At 37.7% G+C, this 20,727-nt stretch overlaps 2 protein-coding genes across 2 annotated transcripts in view; one reads left to right on the top strand and one right to left on the bottom strand.

The window, feature by feature from the left end:
* LOC133840325 (probable serine/threonine-protein kinase DDB_G0278845) overlaps window positions 1-19,536 on the top strand; it is a 37,002-nt gene extending 17,466 nt beyond the window's left edge. The window contains exons 2-5 of the mRNA XM_062272097.1: window positions 15,255-15,850; window positions 17,788-18,013; window positions 18,075-18,287; window positions 18,951-19,536. Coding sequence (XP_062128081.1) covers window positions 15,255-15,850; window positions 17,788-18,013; window positions 18,075-18,287; window positions 18,951-19,325 — 1,410 coding nt within the window. The 3' untranslated portion in view covers window positions 19,326-19,536. The remainder of the gene's footprint in view (window positions 1-15,254; window positions 15,851-17,787; window positions 18,014-18,074; window positions 18,288-18,950) is intronic.
* A 138-nt stretch (window positions 19,537-19,674) lies between these two features.
* On the bottom strand, window positions 19,675-20,553 carry LOC133840326 (thymidylate kinase). The gene is made up of 3 exons (XM_062272098.1): window positions 20,394-20,553; window positions 19,962-20,331; window positions 19,675-19,900 (listed from the first exon to the last, which is right to left on the bottom strand). Exons 1-3 carry the CDS (start codon window positions 20,470-20,472, stop codon window positions 19,714-19,716), a joined length of 636 nt encoding a protein of 211 aa, XP_062128082.1. The 5' UTR covers window positions 20,473-20,553; the 3' UTR covers window positions 19,675-19,713.
* Between the last annotated feature and the right edge of the window lie 174 nt (window positions 20,554-20,727).

Raw genomic sequence — 20,727 nt, forward strand, 5'->3', positions numbered from 1 at the left:
GTTGTTGCAACTTTCAGAGAGCAGCAGCAGCAGCAGCAGAGTCAGAGGCAGAGCAATGTGTGTGTGGCAATATGGTCGTAAATCATTAAAAGTTCACTCATAAAATGCCAGCCACAAGAGCGGCCACAAATTTCACTGTGTAGTCGCAAGTAAAGCTTTCAGCTTTTTGGCCAAAAACTCTCTGCCCTCTGTGTACTGTATATATTGTTGTGGCTGATAGCCCAAGTCATCTTCATGGCTGTCGCCTGTTTGCCATAATAGTTGTTCGGCCTTGTTTGTAGGGCTCGACAAATGGCTACGGCTGAGCAGGTTAATCGAAAAACTTTTGAGCAAATAATTTGAAAATGTTCAAATTGCCATTTAAATCGCAATATAACCGCAGGCAGCCAGACGAGGTCGAAGAAAGTGAGCAGCGGCGACCACAACTGAAAGCTGAGCGCCTAATTCTAGGCTCTGTTCTTTATTTACACACTAATTAATGTGTGTGGTGGTCTTGAATCACACAAAGCAGGTTTATGGAAAATCAACGCGTTGCCATAAACCCCAAAAGTGTAACAGTAGCCTTTTGGTTTTACCAGTCAATTTCGAGACAAAGACCAAAAATTATATCAACTTAATTAGCGCACATCAATCACATAATTATTTGAATGGAAATTGGTTTTACCCAACCGAACATATTTCCGATATTTAATGAACACGCACAAAACAGCTGATTACGACGAGTTCACAAAACAAAACAAATAAGAAAAAAAAACCAAATTGAATTACACATAATGACAACAAATATACACATACATTACGTATACGTTATGTTGGTCCTAATGTATTGAATAAATATTTGGCAACGAGTTACGTGCATATATGTATGCTGATCAATCTCATCTCACATTTGCCGCTCATTTTGGGTAATTTCATTTCAATGAATATTATTTTAGTTTGCACTCAATTATCTTAATTGAAATTTAGTTACAACATTTAATTAGTTTTAATGCGGAACTAGCCAAAATTTTACACGAAGAGACATAACAAATTATTCCAGCAGCTACTTTTCTGCATTTGCAATTTGCAATTATTTAAATTTAAAGCCCTCAATTTGATTCATTGTTTGCATACAGTATTTGCTTCCCTGTTCTCGGGCTGTTGATTTAATCAATTTATTATAAATTAATTTAATGCAATGGCATTCAAAAGAATAACAGCAGTGCAAAGATAATTATTAATAAAATAAAAAACAGTGGCTAACGTCACATATTCAATCAATTATCCTTAATCTCAATACACACACATTTCTACATATTTTTTTGTGCAAAAATCAGATATGTAAATGAGAGCTGGCACGGAATTTGACAAGCAAAAGATTTAAAATCTATTGAAATTTTCAATTAAAATTAAAATTTTCTTTAATATCAATATTGGCATTTGATGTCAGATTGTAAATATAACAAAAAAACGAAAACGAAAAATTTTTATGCGAAGTAAAAGCCGAATCATATTGCTTATTTGGTAAATAGTGTAGCGGAGTATTCGATCTTTGTTTTACCCATAAATATATCCAGTTGTGTGCCTGCTCACACGCATTTCTTAAACAATTTGCGTGTGTGTTGGGGGCCACATAAGCATAAACATTTATGCTGTTCAGTCCATATATATACAGCATATTTATATGTGTTGCCAGCCCACTTGACCCTTTTTTATTTTTGTTATGTATTTTATTGACAAACAAAATTTTTAGCTGCCACTAAAATGAGTTAGGACAGGCTGAAAAGCCGCCCAGAACTCTGGCTTATTGTTTGTGACGCAGGCAGAGAGACAGTAAAGGTTTTTATATGCCTGCCAACACGAACAGCGAGCAGCGACTGTGCGACTAACTGTGGGACAGTTTGACATAAAATGCTGAACATAATATTGACCGAAGCATGTATACTCTGCAAAAGGAGAGAAACTATCAAAACGCATTGACAAATTGAACCTAGTGCATGGAAATTTCGTTTGCCAAACTTGAAACTAACGGTACACATGTGTCACTTAATAATGCAAGAACTTGTGCTACTCTATAAGCAAGCATATCAACAATTTGCAGCAATGGCAGCACACAAATATTTTTACGAATTCCGTTTGAAACCCTTGCAAAACGAGCAGCACATAAAAATGTACGAGTACACTCCTATTATATTATTTATAAATCAAAATCACGCACCGCAATTTCATATGTGACGCTTTGTGAGCCGAGCTATATAATCTGACATAACACACACACACACACACTGGCACACACACTTGCATACACACAGACAGAGAGACAACAAACAGTCGCACAGAGTTCGGTCTTCTCTTCATTTGCAGATAAATTCATTCATTTTCATTTGAGTCAAATTTCCGTTTGCTTAGCCGCACGTGCTATGCCTCATATTTTGCTTCTGATTGATATTATATTATATTGTATTATATCGTATGCTACTCGTATGAATATACCGCCGAGCCTTTATCCGGAAATTTTTCCCTTTTATTATTATTATTTAGAAGTTGCTTTTCCTTTTCTTACCGCACAGCACACTGCGTATGCGTAATATAGCCTTTTATGCGATTAGTTGAACGCAGTCGTCGGCAGGCAATAAACAACTTCATAGTTGGCCAACACTCAGCAGCATTCCTTGGCTTGATTAACGCTTTAAGCTGTAATTAATTAAAACGCAATGACAATGCATTTCATATACATTTATTCTGTATACACTTAAAGCTGAGAAAATTGACGGCAAGCAAGCGAGAAAAGAGGGTATGCAGTTTACGTTCCTCTGAAAATGTTGATAAATAAATTTGTTATTTATTTATGGATTGAAGTTTGCAAAACACTCGTGAATATAATAATTGTCTTTATAATTTAATTCTCATTATTAATTCAATAGAATGAAATTATTATTTATTCCACTAAGTCAACTTAGTATTTGCTCAGTATTGAGTTGTATATTATTAAAATTGCCCCTCAGTTTTTGGCTCTTGTTTACAGGGTAAAGCTACGCTTATAATTGAATTAGTTTCGCTCGCTACTTTGACAGTTTTTTGGCTAAAGGCAGCAATTAGAGCATTGAGTAAAATGTAAATAATTTCAGCCTGAGCTGTGTGTATGAAAATCAAAATAAATTGCTAAATCACGAAACTAATTTGAATGTCATGAAGCTTTCAAGCGCGCCGACAGGCATTGTTAGCACACTCAAAAGGACACGCACAGGACACTCACGTGCGTAAGTGTTAATGAAATTACGGGATTTATGTGTTGAATCATAGTATATACTAAATATACATTATAGTATGTGAGTTGACAGCTAACATTTCATAGTATTTATCGTGCGATTGTGTTGCACATCAGTTGAACTCAAGCATGTCCTTAATATCCTGCTCAGCACAGTGCATTTACTTATGCTTGTCTTCTGCTGACTTTTATCCTCTTCCATTCCCTGCACTTCTTCGCATATTGCCTGGCTGTTGTTCGCTTTCGTTTCCGCCATTCTCAATCCGAGTCTCGATACCGATTCCGAGTCCGAATCCGTTTTTGGTCATTTTTCATTCGGGCAACAGCACGCGCCATTTTCGCAGCCATTGGGTAAAAGGGAAATCGAAATTAAACTGTCCAAAGGCTGCAGCTGAAATTTACGACCTTTTCGTGCTAAGCGACCAGACACGACTCTCGTCCCCCCCTTATTGTGCGCTTTCTCCACAACGATTTTGTAGTCCGCAATTTACCCTCTTTGCTGAGCTCAACTGGCCAACAGTTTTGTCGTCCTTTCATTTGCCCACAAACATCCGCCCCAGTAAAATGACTTTGTGGACGCCTTTACATAACGTGCTGCAAGCCAGCAAAAGAAAACAACCAACCGACCAAGCAAGCATAGTCCAAGGCACAGAGGGGGAAAGGGGGAAGGTCCACTGGGTTGTCCGTTTAATCCTTGGCAGGATTTGCATTGCTGCATTGGTTTGCCCTCTTGATTTTTGGCCACTCATCGTTTGTGGCCGCATGAATGTTAAATGCGCATTTGTTTTCTCCGCCAAGCACTCATGATTATTTTATTGAGCAGCTGCATTCCCCTTCTTCATCTTCAATTCTCTTCAAACGCGCAAATAGCAAATTGTATTTCTTAACATTGTTTGCTTAACAAGATTTAGATTATCCCACGATCTGGCATTGACATATTTTTTGCGCAAACATTGCGTAACACGTTGCCTCACAAAAGTTTCGCGACCAAAATAATAATCCTTCGCCTCCCTCCCAATTTCCCCCTTTATTTTTTTCTTTTTGAAAGCTGCAGCTGTCGCCACACTAACAAAGCCAAGGGTGCAATTGAGGGCAGGAAGGGAAGGTAGTGGAGGGGATGCGAAAATATTTTCTTTCGAAAGCTGGCAAAAATCTCAACTAGCCGCAGTTATCTGCTCAACTATGCAGTTTTTATTTGCATCTACGTATTCAAGACATGCGAGAGGAGTAAACAAAGTTTATCCATAAAAATACCATTATAGAATATATATAATTTAACAAATGCTTTGGTGGATATCTGGCTAGTATGAACTGAACTTAAAGCTGAGTTTATACAGTTTAGATATCTGACAAATTATTTATGTTACTGGCAATGTACATAGATGTTCAATTTGGTTAAGGGATTTTAGCTAACTTATACTTTAGCTTCTAACTGACAGTTAGTTTTTTAAATTACACATGAATTAATTTAAATATCTCGCAGCATATTTATGTTACTTACAGTTTAGCTAGCTTACTCGGAATGTAGATGCGTAATTTATTTTCGATATATTATCTGACTATATATAATTTATCTTCTAACTGGCAATTTTCTCAATTACATATTAAACACTTTAGACATCTCGCAAATTATTTGTGTTACTTACAGTTTAGCTAACTAATACTTTAAATTATAAACGCCAGCTACAATTATGTTGTTTATTCTCAAAGTTAAGCTGCAGTTTTGCTTGAAACACACCTTGGAAATTGCACTCGCTCAACTTGCATAGACAGCAACATATCCTAAAAAAGCACTCCACCTTTGTTCGACTCTCCATCTATCTCCCTCTCTGTTGCTCTGCTCTCTCGCCATCTCACTTGAGTGTTTGCTGGCAACTGTTCGCTTCGTTGCACGCACAAATTGCCACTCGAACGGCCCAGTTACCGTTAGCTACACGCACACACACAAATACAACAAACAAATACATACATGGAGGGCATAATATGGACGACGTATAGTATCTGTAGCCAGAGTACTTGGAACTGGCATCGCATGTAAATAACACTAAGCACAATACTTCTCGTATATTACGACTACTTGGGGGGCTTCTTAGCAAAAACGTGAAACCTGCTGGCAATGCATAAAGCCGGAATAAACCAAATTTGTGCATTGTGAAAAGGGTTTTCATCTCCCTCCCACAAACAAAGTTATTTCCAAGTCTTAAAGTGTGATTATTTTTCTTGTTATTGTTGTTGTTGACCAGTCGAAAGGAATGGCAAATCAAATAAAATAAATCCTGCCAAAACAATTTGACAAGGGCGACGAGGCACACAATAAAATCCAAATAATATTGTAAGATTTCCACGAATCGAAGAGCAAAGACAGCAAAGTGAATAAACCACCTGTCATGTTTGACTGCTCAATTGGCAAAATATTAAGTATACGTACGGATTATTCTATTCAATTGATAGTAAATTCTATTATTATCGTATTTGTTTTTGACAGATATTAATAGTAATTCCATATATTAAATGCACAGTACAAATATCATATTGCAGTCAATAACTTAAAGCTTCAACAAGTAATTCCAATTCTCCCTCACAATCAACCAGAATTGCGTTGCAATCAATGTCGAAAAATAAGCCTCATTTTGCTGAAAAACTTCATCACAATCAGATGGTCAGTCGTATAAGTAATTCGGCGCAGTAAATGCACAAAATTTCTCAAAGGCAATTGCCAAAGAAATTCAGGCTGCAATTTGTGGTAAATGCGGTTTGAGCAGCAAACATTAGTTAGGACTACAAATGAAAAGAGGACAACAACAAAAAAAAAATACGAAAAGAAATCCAGACAGGAAATTAGCACAGCTCGATGCATTTTTCGAGCAAAATGCTAGAGCAATTGTCATGTGGAGCAGAGGACAAATTTGTGTGCAACACTTGAAGCGCAACAAACAACAAACTATTGTACATCGTAGTGTACTCATCACATATGCCACACAAAGAATTTCAATTGTATGAGTCGGAAAACTGGGATGAGCCATAAATTGAGAGACAGCGGAAATGCTGAAATGCACATGATATTTATTACTGTCAACGCCTGGAAGGAAACTTTGGGCCATCAAAAATGAAGATGCAGCAAACTGCTATCTAACAAATATGTATAGAGGAGGCAGGACCAAAAAATAATGTCAACAATTGTTACTGTCTCTGTCTAAAAATTTGTTCGCAAATTGCCAAAAGTGTAATTGCAAAAATTGTTTGTCACATTGCGACAGCTGCGCAGAGCAACAAAAGTTCCGGAAACTCTCGACCAAAATTTGTGGTCTTCTGATTGAAATGCTCATATGAGTATGAGAACGAATTCGAGACAAACTGAACAGAAATTTCTTCTCTCTACTCGTAAATCCCAAAAACAAAAGTTATATAATGCCCATGAGCAAAAGAAACAAAACACACACAACAATACAAAAAAAAAGAGGGAGTCTAAAGACAGAAGTACAATTACTGCTATTTGTCTATGTTTACATACATTTAGTATATATAATATACTATATATTGAGTACTCAATGCTCTAAGCGACACTCAACAAAACTCAAAGGGAACTTAACTTAATCAATGAGAGATTAAACTTTTGCATTGTGCCAATGTCAAAGCATCAATTTGTCACCAACAAAAACCCTCGGCTAAAAGCAATCACAGCCACAGAGCCACCCAACTGAGTCAACAGGAAGTGAGGCGATGGCATTGTATTGTGTGCACAAATTATGAAAATCTTCCCCTTAACACAAAACCACCTCTCTCTCTCTCCCTCTCTGTCTCTCTCTGTGCTTTATAATAACGAAGAAGCAGCCAACGTTGCGACAGACTTTTGTCATTTTGACATATTTTAATGCGAATTTATAACACAGTCTCAGCTCCTTCGTCTCCGTCTACCACCCGTGCGGCAGCTCGTCAGCACTTGAGCTGTTTGCCTCAGGCCGTTGACAGTTGGTCAACTTTAATTTGTATGTCAGCCCTTTTACTTGGCCACCTTTAACGCAATTTATCGTTGCCTACTTCACGGCGTCGTCGTTTTCCCTTAGCAACCAACACACACAAGCACACAAAAAAAAGGGGCACTAAATTTAATAAATAAGTGAAGATTTCGCAAGATTTGTTGCCGCTTGTTGTTGTCGTTGTTGTTGATATCGTTACTGATGTTGTGCGCTATTGTTGTTGTTGCTGTTGTTGTTGCTATTGTTATTGCGGTATACCTCAATCAAAACATGTCGCACACAATGCTGAAGCAAACGGCCCCAATGCGCCGTCTATCAACAGTGTCTTCAATAATATTTTACACACACACATACACACACAGTTAGGTTCTGTGTGTATGCTGTCACACTGTCTTGTTATATTCCCGTTAGGCGCGCTGTCTCGTCGCAAAGGGGCAAAAATTGCAAATAAGAAAGAAATACACGCATATCACAAATGAAATAAAAAATAAATTCTGCGTCGCACATAAAGTGTTTGGTCAAAAAATGTGTTGGTTGAAGCCGATTTCATGATACTCTAAAATAGAAGTGATATTTAAATAGTTAATAATTATCTTAAATATTTTAAAGTACATTGAGGTTCTATTAGAAATTGTTTTAACTTATTGAATGAGTTTATTTTTGGAAATCAAATTACTAAAGTTAGGAGCAAAAAATTCATATTATTAAATTATAAACTAAATAATTAATAAAATATTCAATTAAATTGCCTTAGAAATTAATTTAAATGTCATATTTAAGTTGATATTTAGTACAAGAATTGCCGAAATTTGCACAAATAAAACTCATGCTATTAAATATTATTTTCTAATAAATAAAATCTAATCACAAAGATAATAGCTAATAATTGTATTTCATACAAAATTAATATTTACTAAAACGTAACCACAAAACTAATGCTTAAATTTTGTGGCGTTAATATGATTGTAATTCCTGATAATTTTTCTAGTAATTGCCTAAATAAAGTAACAAGCTTATGCAAGCTAATACATTGAAGCCAATTACCATATTATTTTAATTAATTAAAAGCAATTACCATATCAAATATCAACTAGAGCAGTGAGTAAATGCTAAATGCCAGCTAAAAAGCAAAGCAAATTCAGCTTTCGAGTTCCACTCTGATGAGATCAACACTTACTCTAACAAGCTCAACTCTTCACAATATATTGATAGTCCCATTGGGAGAGTATTGGCCCCATGAATGGCTTCAAGTGTCATTTATTTGTCGACGCAACCTTAAAAACTTTCGCCCAAGACTCGCTCAACAAAATGTGTTAGCCATGTGTGTGTGTGTGGGTGCGTGTGTATGTGTATGTTGCGTGGGTGTTTTCGTATGTGTGTGTAGGCCAAAAGGCAAAATAAATGCATATAAAATAGAAAATCGGCAAAAGATTGCGGCCTTAGAGCTGGTTGCCGGTTAACTTATTCAATTTTTGGTTGCCCTTGACAAGAACACTATACTACATTGAAATTGATTTGACAAATATTTTCGCTTGGCGTTTATTACATTTTTGTCGCCTGACGCAACGCGTTTGCTTTGCTTTTGCTTTGGCTTTGGCTTTCGCCTTGGCCTTTTCATGTTTTGAACTGTGATGCTGATGCTGTGGCAAGGATTACGTCTGCTATGGCAACAATTTCAATATGCTTGAGTCAAACACACACACGACACACACACAGTTGCATGCCAATAAACTGATTTGCGGAGGGGCGCCAAGTGGAGTCGTCGTTTTGTTGTAAGTAAATGCGGTGCAGTGAAATGCCACACATGTTGAGTGTCTGCATTTGCATACAAATACATTGATGGCAGCACATACTCTGCTGGTAATGTCACTTGTTGCATGCATCACACATCACACCCACACACTTCCACACGCGTAATACATGTATGTATATATGCTTTATATAAATCAATAAAGAAATCAAAGTAGTGCTCAACAAATCGAAGAACACGCCGCGTAACTAAAATACTTAAATCTAGCAGGCTGTTTATTACTGTGCAAATCGCAAATAATCACACATTTATTTAAAAATTTTAAGAATAATGTAAGGATAATGTTTAGGTTTAGAGTAAATTAAAACGCCGTCGTAAAGCTCCCAGTCAAGGATTTACTTTTTCTGACTACAGTTCAAAGATCTTCATGCGTTCAGTTCATATTAACCAAAAGCCATTGGAGCTCTGTTCATTTGTACTAAATATGTTTTTTTAAACTTCCTGCTCATTGATGTGTTTGATGGTATCGATAAACAATGTGTTATCGATTCTCAACCTCATCGATGCAAAACTACTGCCACATTCATATTTTCTATAAAACCATAGTACCTCACATCAAATTGTAAGTTGCAAGCAAAATTCTAATTTTGATAAATTTATAATTTACCTATAACAAATTAACTTAACTCTTCCCAATTAAAACATCTAGTTAAATATTAATTAAAACACATTATTTTCAAACTAAGCACAAAGTAAATAATGTGGTAAATTGTGGACTTTAATATTTCAAATATAAATTTACAGCTAAAATGATTGCAAACTCATTTAGTACCAAATTAAATTGGCAAATCAAATAATTGATTTCTATGCTAATGAGTTTGTTTCTCCGTCTAATTTGCGGCTTCTATAATTGGTTTGCGCTCGCAGCATTACTCGAATGTTTTTCACAAAGAATAGCAAGGATTGCGCGTTTTTTGTGGTCAATATTGACTCTTGGCCAACAACCAATTTATTCAGAGATTGCTTGAACAGCAATTGATAAATGTTAATTGGAAGCAAGTGCTCTGTAAATGCCTCACAAGTCCTGCAGATCAGCCAAGTTGTCGCCATAAATTTGCCTTGTGGCAATATGTTGCGAGACGCAGCTCAAGTTGAAGCCGGATCGTAAAAAGAGCATCAACTGGGCTAACAGGTGGAAGCCAAAATTATCCACTAATTGTTGCATTAAATATACCTGCAGCAGAAAGCTCAAAGACTTAAAATGACTTAGTACTTGCAGGTGCGTGTGTGTAGAGCGTAAACAACTAATACACACGAATATGTGCTGGATGTTGGAGGTTGGAGGTTGGGTTATTAACAGCTTAACAAGCGTAAGGTAAAGCAACGCAGAGTAGCAACACGCTAGAGAACAAAGGCAAATAAACGCGCTCAATATCAGGCAAAGGTGCACGTGGCGTATGCGTAACATGCAAAAGACCTTCTTCGTCCCTCTCAGACTACTGCGACTCAAATAAGCTCCACTTTATGACCTGTTCCCTGTTAAACAAGTTGAAGCATCATGTGAAGCACTTTTTGTTAGCTTTCCCCAGTCGCCATAATGAAAGAAAGTTTCGAAAGCGTATTAAAACAATAACCTCGGTTCTTGTTTGGTTTTTTGAGGGTCAGACTGAAAAACTATATAGCAGAAAGTGAAGCTAACTTGTGGCAAAAAGCTTCGTCTACTCACATCTTAAAATTCATATAGCCAACCACATTTTAGTGATGCAGTTCAAAAGATTCTATCAACAATTCTCACTGCATTGCTTACTCCATTATAAATTCTTACTCCATTATAAATTCGTTTGGCATTCTCTTAAATAACAATATATAAATGGCAAATTGACCTTTCAACACATTCAAGCACAACGAAAAACAAAACATGAACATTAAAAAATAACAGTACACAAAAAAAAAACAAGCAGCAGAAGTTGTAGCAACTTTTGAAATTGGTAAACTTTGAAATTAATTAAAATCGGCATGAATGCGCTCTCTGATGAAACCATAACAAAAACTAATATTTGACAATTGGCAATAATCGGCAGGCCAGCCGCATGTATTGCCCAAAACAACACACAGCCGGAACAACAACAATAGCAACAACATCAACGGCAACAACAAGTGCAACAATTAAAACAAATCGAAAAGAGCAATGTAAAATTTTCATGTTTTAGATGATGTTTTTTTTTTTTTGTTTTGTTTGTTTCGTTTCGTTTCATATTTACTTTTTTTTGTTTTGTTGAGAGTTGGGAAATCCCTCTCTCACTCCTAACAATGCATGCAAATTGCTACTGAGTGTGTGCTTCTATATATGTGTGTGTGGGAATAAGCGTGGGTGTCTGTGTGTGTGTGTGTGAATATTGTTGCTTGTTTTTGCGCTTTTGGTGTAAGGACAAAGTTTTGTTCGAACAATTGCTGCCGTGAACAAAATTCAATTGAAAACTCAAAGGTCACAAATTTATGCAACACACAAACACATGCACACAAACATGGCAGACACAAACGCACACACACATTTACATATCGATACACTGCATATGTTTGCGGTGTCTGTGTGTGAGCGTGTGTCGACAGTTGAACATTGCCGTGTGGATTGTTGTTTGATTGAAAATGTAATTGAATGGCAGCACCAAAAAAATTCCCATAAAATGTTCGTTAAGCTACGACTGACTACATAATACCCTAGAATAGTTAGTTAAATATATGCATTTCATATATATGTTCAATTAGCAAAAATTTATAGTTTGCGCCTAAACACTTTTGAGCCAATCTTTGAATGTATTTTATGTATTTATAAACTATATATGTTTTTCTCAATTTGTCTCTGACATTTACAGGGTATCCAAATAATTTCCCCCATGGATATTACCAACTCTTTGAGTTGTTCTCTGTCATTTTATTACCAACAACTTTTCTTTTAGTTCCTGGGCATTGCACTTTGTATAAATATGAAATGCCAGACAAAATAATTTAGAGAGAGGAGAAAAAATCGAGCTTTCATTGCAAAAACAATCTGATAAAACATGACAAAAATAAAAAGAGACTTTAAAAACCGTTTTCACATAATTAAAGTAAATAGATATGCAATCAGAGACTCTATAAATGGTATATAAATGCTTTTACATACTTTATATAAACAGCCTTGTGACCAACTCAATTCTTCACAACATACGACAGACAGACAAAAAACAGACTTTTCTCAGCCGGATTCTCTTATAAATAATAGAGCACTTGTCTTGCCCATCATCAGCTTTTTATTAGTCCATTACGCTCGTCGTCAAGCTTTGTTTACACAGTATGAACCGTAAATGCAAACAACAGTTTCGAAAAAGCGACAAAAAGTGAGCATAAATCGTGGAAAAAGCGAAACACAAATAAAAAGTATTTGCAAACATGCGCTAATAAATTATGAAATTATAATTTCAATTGTCCTTGACACGTGGTGCAATTGTAAAACATGCACACACGCAATGTCCAATCATTTATTTAATTAATGTTCATTAAATGTGCTCAAAAAAAGTTGTGGGCAAATAAAAATATATACATTTTTTATGCTAGCTTAAAAGAGAATTAATTATGCCAAGATTTTTTTGTTGTCTGCGCACTTTACAATAGAATTAATATTTAAACTTAATGCCATAAAATTGATTAACAGTCTGCAAAAAAGAAAAGGGCTTTAATCACAGTGCGAAAAACGTAGCAAGCCACAAGCGTGTGGCAAGGATTTGTACCAAGTTGCACTTTGGCTTACATGACCTTTTACTTTATTCCTTTCAATTTTTTTATTTTATTTCTGTCTCTGTTGACCCAAAAAAGAATCGGCTTATGCTGACAAGTTTAAATCAAGCAAAGATGCCCGCAACTAAGACAAAAGCCACCTGTAAGACCAAAACCTGCAAAAGCAGGGCCAAAAGCGAGTCACACAGCCATTGTGTTGAGCTGGTGGCGCCTTCTCCAGACATCCCTGACCCCCAAAGTATTCCAAAGTATTCAATTCCATAAACACTTGTTCACGCAGATCACGCGGCCATCGTAAGCCAGCGAGAGGCTTCTGTGAAACTTCATCAACAGAAATTGTGAATTCCATACAAATAGTTTGACAAACTTGCCCCAAACATGGGGGCATGAGACATGGGGCATGCAGCCTGAGGCCTGTGGCAGGGGTTGGTTGCTTCTTACTGCGGCAAAAGGCGCAAATGAAAGAAGTTTTGCGGTAGGCACTGTGAGAACGATAGGCGACGGCAAATGCCACAGCAACAGACATAAAAGAAATCTTATAAATCCACAAGAACAAGAAATACTTACTACCAACTTACACACACACACACAGACACTTTCATAGGGCATCTACGTGTCTGTGTGTGTGTGTGTGTGTTGTCTACTAAAGTGGCAGATTTATACTCGTCGTATTGCTGCGTGTTCTTGCGGTTTATACCTACAATTTAGACTTACTAAAAGTCAATGAGCTTCTTATGATAGATACAACCTCGAGCCCAGAGTTCGTGGACAAAGTAGGACCTCAACTTTGTTATATAATACATCTAATACTTGTTTCATTCAAAGATAATTTTGGAATATATTAGACTGTAATAGATTAATGCTTATCCGCAGCAAAACATGAAACTTGCATTTCATGTAAACAGCAAAGTTTTTATAACCATCCTTTAACTTGATGGCGCTTAGTTTGATTGAGACATGTGTAAAATATAATACAGGATGATTACGAATAGAAGTATATCTTCTTACAGGAAGTTACTATCTGCACGCGCAAAAAGGTTAAGTTCAGGTCTTCAATAGATGCGTGCAAAAATCATTAACGTTAATTATGCAATATTTAACTACTGAAACTAAACAACTGAAAAAAGGCAAATTTATGAGATTATTTTTGACCCTGTGCACATCATTGAGCTAATATTTTTTTTTTTCATTTTTAAATTAATATATTTAATATTTTATATTTATAATACATTCTTGTATATTAGTGTTCTATTTTATATACTTTATTGAATATATGTAGAATCTTCTTGATTAATATTTTTATACAATGATATATTATATTTCATCCTTAATTGTTATTGCCTTACGTTTAAATTTGATTATCATAGAAGCCTCATGAATAAATGTTAAATATATGATATCAACTTATTTGAGCTTAATTTGTTTATTCCTAAAGTATATTTAACTTAAAATTCTAGTCAATTTCATTACATATATTCTTTGCCTAAATATATTTAACTTAAAATTCGTACTAGTATGATTATTAAATTTGCATAGTTAATAAACTAGGAGAGAACCTAACACGCTTAGTTAGTTAGTCTAGGCAAATATTCAATGATTACACAATAAGTCTCTGGGAGCGTTTGCCAACGCTTTGTTTAGAGCACATTTTTTATATTTTTGGGCGCCAACTATTTGGTCACGTATCGTGTGCCTATTATGAATGTGTGCCGAATTATAGGAGTGCACATACCTATAAAGTATATAATATGTATGTACATATGTATGCCTAAACTACTATATCTTTGTGTGTAGGAGAAATGTGTTGCGCGTGCGGCATATTATCGTCTAGTGTGGCATTGTCAGCATTCAGCATGGAACTCCAAAATGCGATGACGCGTCGCGATGGCTCCATTTGACTAGGGGCACAGTTAAAGACCCAGACCCGGCCAGAGACAAGACCACATAATGAAAGCCAGTCAGCGAGCGAGGAAGAGGCGACTGTCACAGACAGGTTGACACAGAGATGGGGATGGAAGTGGCAAACTTTCATGTCCGAACTAGCAGTAAATAGCAGCGTGCAACACACACTCAGTGTGGCAGCAGCCTAGACTCGAAAGTTTTAGAGAGAACTTGTTTGGGTTCGGTTTTGGCTTTGGCTTTCGGCTTTCGGCTTTGGGTCCTTTTTTGGTTTTGACATTATGCCGTCGCATTGATTGTTGTCAACGTCCAAACGGGAATTGAAGTTTTCTAAGGGGAAAACGAAAGTTTTCCTCGTTGCTTTTTCTTTCATTTAGTTATCCATCAAATGCCTATGAGATTTTAACTCGGAATTAGTGACGTGGCTTGAGGGTTGAGTCTCAACGGTTGAGTGGCAACCGTTGAGCAACCTTCAAACACAATCATCAACTAATTGTGCAGATAGACAGAAGTTTTTCTCTCTCTCTCTCTCTCTCTCTCTCTCTCTCTCTCTTTCTCTCAATGTGATTAACTGTTATCATTTGTTTGTTATTGTTTTTATCTGCAGCTGCTGCTGGTTGCCATTGTTGCTGCCCGATTTGGTGGCTCAACGAGGCGAACAACACTCGCATTGGCCTGCGATGAATCCTTGACAGCGACGGCAACACACCAAGACAATAGATACAACAGCTACTACAGCAGAAACAGCAACAGCAACAACAACGATAACAGCAACAACGACGTAGACGATGACGACGACGATGGCATCGCTGATAGCAAGGACAACAATGTTGACGATGACGACAACAATGACAACTATAACTACAACAAAGCGTTGGCCAAATGGCAGTTGCCGCAGCAAAAACTATACGGAAATCCCCAGAGCATACAGCAACAACAACAACTCCAACAACAACAACGACTGCAACAATTTGTTGATGATCCAGAGGCAGCAAGGAATGACTTCCTACTGCAATTGCCAGACCTAAATACAGCGATGTGGCAAGGTGTGGGCCTGTTTGCCACAGCACAGGACACAAGCAACAGTAACAACAACAACAACAACGACTACGACAACAATGTGTGGCAAGCAGCATCCGAAGCAGAGCGAGAACGAGATGGAGAACATTTGCCACGCAACAGTCGAAGCAGCCACAAGCCAAGGTAGGCATCAGCATCAGCATCACTTTTAGCATTCAGTGTGTTCAGTTTTCAGTTTTCACTGAGCGCACACAAAACGACACAAATTTCGAGTGTCCAAGTGAATGAGTGTTTGAGTGTGTTTGGGTGTTTGTGAGTTGCATTCATGCAGCTCGTTGACTTTGTCACATTCCTCAATGTGCCCAAAATATGATAGCAGCTAACAATGAGCAACCAACCAGCTGGATTTGCTTCTCCTCACCCTCTTCATCCTCCTCCTTCTGCTCCTCCTTTACTCTGTTCTGCATATCAACTAAATCCCAGACCTTCAACACTGACGTAAGCAGTTAAGCTGATTCTCTCTATCTCCCTCTCTATCGTCTCCTCTCTCTTTTCGTTGCTATTTCGGCTTTGTTTGGCAGATCAAGCTTAGAAGGATCAGGCGATTTCTATGCCAAAGATTACGAAATGCGGGACCAAGCCAAAGTCAGCTAACAACAAAAAGAACAACAACAACCACGACAACAACTGCGAAAATAAAACTGACGAAGACAAAAGACAGCAAACTAGCGAAAATGTTATCAGCATTTTTTTATAAATATGAAACTATGACGACAATTGAATACGCTATGAATAAGAAGTGATTGTTATGAAGAAAGTAAGAAAATAATAGAATAGTTACTAACAAATACTTCAATAATTATCACAAGTAGATGCCTCTAAAAATTCCTAATAAAAATTAGGAAATACCTAAACAAATTTTAGTGCATTTGGAATAATTAGGTAGTTTCTTTAAAATTTGTAAATATATAATATCACACATACCGGCACCTACAAATATTTCAATGAAATTATTTATAGTAAAACTCTTTTTTAGATTGTTGTTAAAGAGTTTAAGGAATGACTGTATATATAATATATCTGTATCAATTAAAGTATTTATATACATTTAATCAATTTAATCAAAGCCACTGTGTTAGTCGATTTAAATTTCTTAAAAATCGTATTTTCTCTCTTGATTTTGAAACAGCAAAATGTCACTCAATTATGGTCAAAGCACTGAAAGCAAACATGCATTAAGCTTTAAATACCAAATAGTTATTTTTCTGGCTCTTGCCTAGGGAGTTTCCTTCTCATTTCCTGTCCCCCTCTCAATCCAAGCACCTCTTCGCTCCCCGTTTTTAGCATAATTTGAGCAAACGGTCGAATGAAACAATTCCTAAACACAAGCATTTATTTCAAAACATTTTTGCAAACTTTGCGACAAAACTATCAAAGCCGTTGTGCTGCCTGAAGTGCGCTTCAAAAAACGACCCCCTGCGGTAGCACTCGGTTCAGGCGGTGGCGGTGGCGGTGGCGGTTGAGTGGTTGCATTTTGCAGCGGCTTCAACTGTGTGTTTGTGTGTGTGTGTGTGTGTGGGTGGGTGGATGGGTTATGCACGCCAAGCAGCACATCGACAACGACAAAAAGGAAATCCGCTGGCAGCCAACGACAGTCGCGTAACGGAGCAAGCTTTGTGTCAGCGTCCACACCTCCTCCCCCTTTCGGCCTCCTGCTTGATTTACCCTGCCCAGCAGTTGGACTCCTCCTCGCTGCAGACAGTTCAGACAAAGCCCACGAAGCGAATGGCGCAAACGCCGCAAAATGAAAGCTAAAAAATTCATTGGCATTTGCTGCAGTTGAATGCAAAATGATGCGCTTTTGTTGGCCAGCTAAAAAAAAAAAAGAGTGGAAATGGAGAAAAAAAGACGAAGAAAGATGGAAATATCTAGTGGCAGGCAAATAGCAAACGTCAAAAGCGAATTTTCCTACCATTTTTCGCAGCGTTCGTCTTTTTTGTGTGCATTTTTTGTTTTTTTAGTTAGTCTAAAAGCGCATTTTACAGGCGGTTGCAGACGGTTTCCGGCTGCGTCGCTAATTCATTGCCAAAGCCTTAATTTCTATGGATATGCAATTGCAGGCACACAGCTGGCACTCAAACAGGAACGGGAGCTGGTGCTGGAGGTCAGCTGGAAACTGATGCCGACGGCATTGACTTTGAGGGCGAGGAGGACTTTGCGGTGGCCAAAGTGGATGCCGATGAGCTGAGCGACCAGCTGCCATATGGCATTCAAAATGTGCGTAAGCGACGCGTGCGCAGCGTGATTCAGCCACCTCCACCAGTTAGCAGTTCGAGCCCGGAAGGAGTAAGTCAACTGGCAGTTTACCTCATTATACTATTACTGCAATTGCAACTCCCCCTTGCAGGTAACCTATCAGTCGCTGTGCCCCACCAAACGCGTCACCGTTAAGCTCGACAATGGCGAGTATCGGCCCAATCACTATGTCGAGGTCACCTGTGCCAACAACTATGCGCCATTGCCGCCCAGGCTGCACAACTATGACAATTACAACTATCGCAGCAACGAGCTGCCGCTGTTGCGTGCTTTGCTCAACGAACGCGCTGGCGAGAAGCGTGAGGTGCGTATACTTAATGTGCTCTTTATGCTTGGTATTTATGCACTATGATTGAGAGGCATTTCTAAAACCTTTTTGCCAAATTATTGGATATATCAAACATAATTTTTTTTTTATTTTATGAATTGGGATCATACAATTTGTTTTATTTATAATTTTTATAAGAATACACTTTGAATGTGAGAAGAATTTACAGAAGTTATTATATAAGAAGTCGTTTTTAAGAGCTGAAAAAGGAGTAGCTTTAGAACCATTTTACATTAAAATATTAATTTCGAAAACAAAGGAAATAAGAATTTATCAAAGCATGGTCAATATATGCAAGATTCAATCAATGCACAGTTTATGGCATTGAAAAAAATGGTATATAAAAATATCATCGTTAAGTTCAAACACAAACCATCGCTTATATTTCAATCGGTGCTTATCCAAGGCACTCACCAATTGCAAGCATAATCCAAACATTATTTTAATATGTAATGCATGTTTAAATGTGAATAGAAATTTGTTAGAGCGTCTTCCTGCCAGTCTGCATTAATATCTATTCAAAATAATATATATTTAAATAAACTTGAAATCAATATATCATTTTGGTAAGCGTCTGTGTCCCGCCTAATCAAATAGTAGCTCTCTTACTAATGCACTCTTTAAATGTCTCACCCGCAGATCTGCTCGGCAACGGGATTCGCGTGCATCCAGTTGAACCGCACCATACACCTGATACGGCTGAACGAGGGCAGCGGCTGCTGGGAGTCGGAGACGCGCACGGTGCCCTCGGGATGCGAGTGCATGTGGCCGAAGCATAGCTATGGCGACATTGCCTCCTACCATCAGGCCCAGAAGCGTGTCAGCAACACACTGACCAATCTGCGTGCCCGAGGTAACGCCAATGCCGTCATCGATTATACACCCGGTGTTGGCTATCGCCAGTTAACGTTGCGTTCTCGTGGACCCAAAACAGGAGGCGGAGGTGGAGGCGGAAGTGGTGGTATACGCAGTCGACGAGCGGACTTGGACCTGGACTATGATAACAACTATTAATTTGGAACTGAGTAGCAACGGGAACAAAAGTGTGCCAAGCACAATTTTGAATAGCACATCGAAAATGTTATGTTCGATCATTTAGTAACTAAGTCGAATGCGTAAATTATTTAATTGCTGTGGTTTTTAGCCGTTAACATGAAATTTGTATTATTAAGATACCGTATGTAAAATACAATGAAGCAAACAAATGGAATGAACATTAATCAAATGGGATTATGATACAGTGATGCAATGAGCAGCGCGCGTATTTAAATTAACGATGGCTATTCCTAATCCCTCCCACTCCCAACTACAAATGCATTTATCCAAACAATCTATTTACATCGTAAATTAAACATTTAAATGCACGCCGCGTAAATCAAATTAAATCCCCTCGCGTAATACGTTAGGTGAGCTTGGCCAGCGACTGTGAAGGTGTCTCTTTCAACACCACGTCGACAATTGCTGCAATTTCTGCATGGAGATTCTCTTCGCTTTGGCAAGCGTCGAACTGATGCCAATAATTTGACTCTTTTTCACAGAACTGATCAAATACCACGCCCACTTTGCGCTGGAATTCCAATTTCTCATAACTGCAAACAATAAATATAGATTAGATAATTCAAAGTGCATTATTGCATTTTGTTTACAAACCGTTCGCCACCGTAGTTGCCACGTGATGCAATTGCCTCATCGGACGATGCTTTCAGATAGATGACAGCGTCGGGTTTAATTAGTCCTCGATCGGGTGAACAACACCAATCAAAGTCTAGACCCTTGGCCACCGAGTAAGCGGCTCCAGAGTACGCATAGCGATCGCATATGAATGTTGTGCCCGCCAACATTTCCTGCCGTATGTCATTGATGTGCTCCCAGCGATTGGCGGAGAACATTAGGTGTATCACCTCGTCGGGTAGATCTTGTGCATTTGTCAAGTAGGCATTTATCACCTGACCAATGGCCGAGGAGCGTTCTGGGAAATGAATTAGTTTCGCTTTGATTCCCTTCTCGGTCAACCGGTTATCTGTAGCAAAACATGTGCAATTAACTTAAGCAATTGTTTATTTCACTTTATCGATTTCTTACACAATCGTCGTGTTTGTGATGTTTTGCCGGTTCTATCTAGGCCTTCAAATACAATAAATGCACCTCGTGATAGACTCATAATTGAAGCACTTAACTGTTTGTTTCACTATGAAATGCGTCTTGGCGGGAAAACCTGTATTATTCCTTGCAGGGCTGCAGCATAAAAATTAGAAAACACGACAAAAGCTGATTGCTTTGCCCGCGAAGCATTTACATTCGGCGTCGTATCGAAATTGTACAATTACCCAGTAACAAAACAAAATTAATTACACAACTTTCAAATTGTTAACAATTTTAATAAACCAATAGTTCACATATGATTTATTTTTTGGTT

Source organism: Drosophila sulfurigaster, chromosome 3 (assembly GCF_023558435.1).
Source record: "Drosophila sulfurigaster albostrigata strain 15112-1811.04 chromosome 3, ASM2355843v2, whole genome shotgun sequence".
Classification (NCBI taxonomy): Eukaryota; Metazoa; Arthropoda; class Insecta; order Diptera; family Drosophilidae; genus Drosophila; species Drosophila sulfurigaster.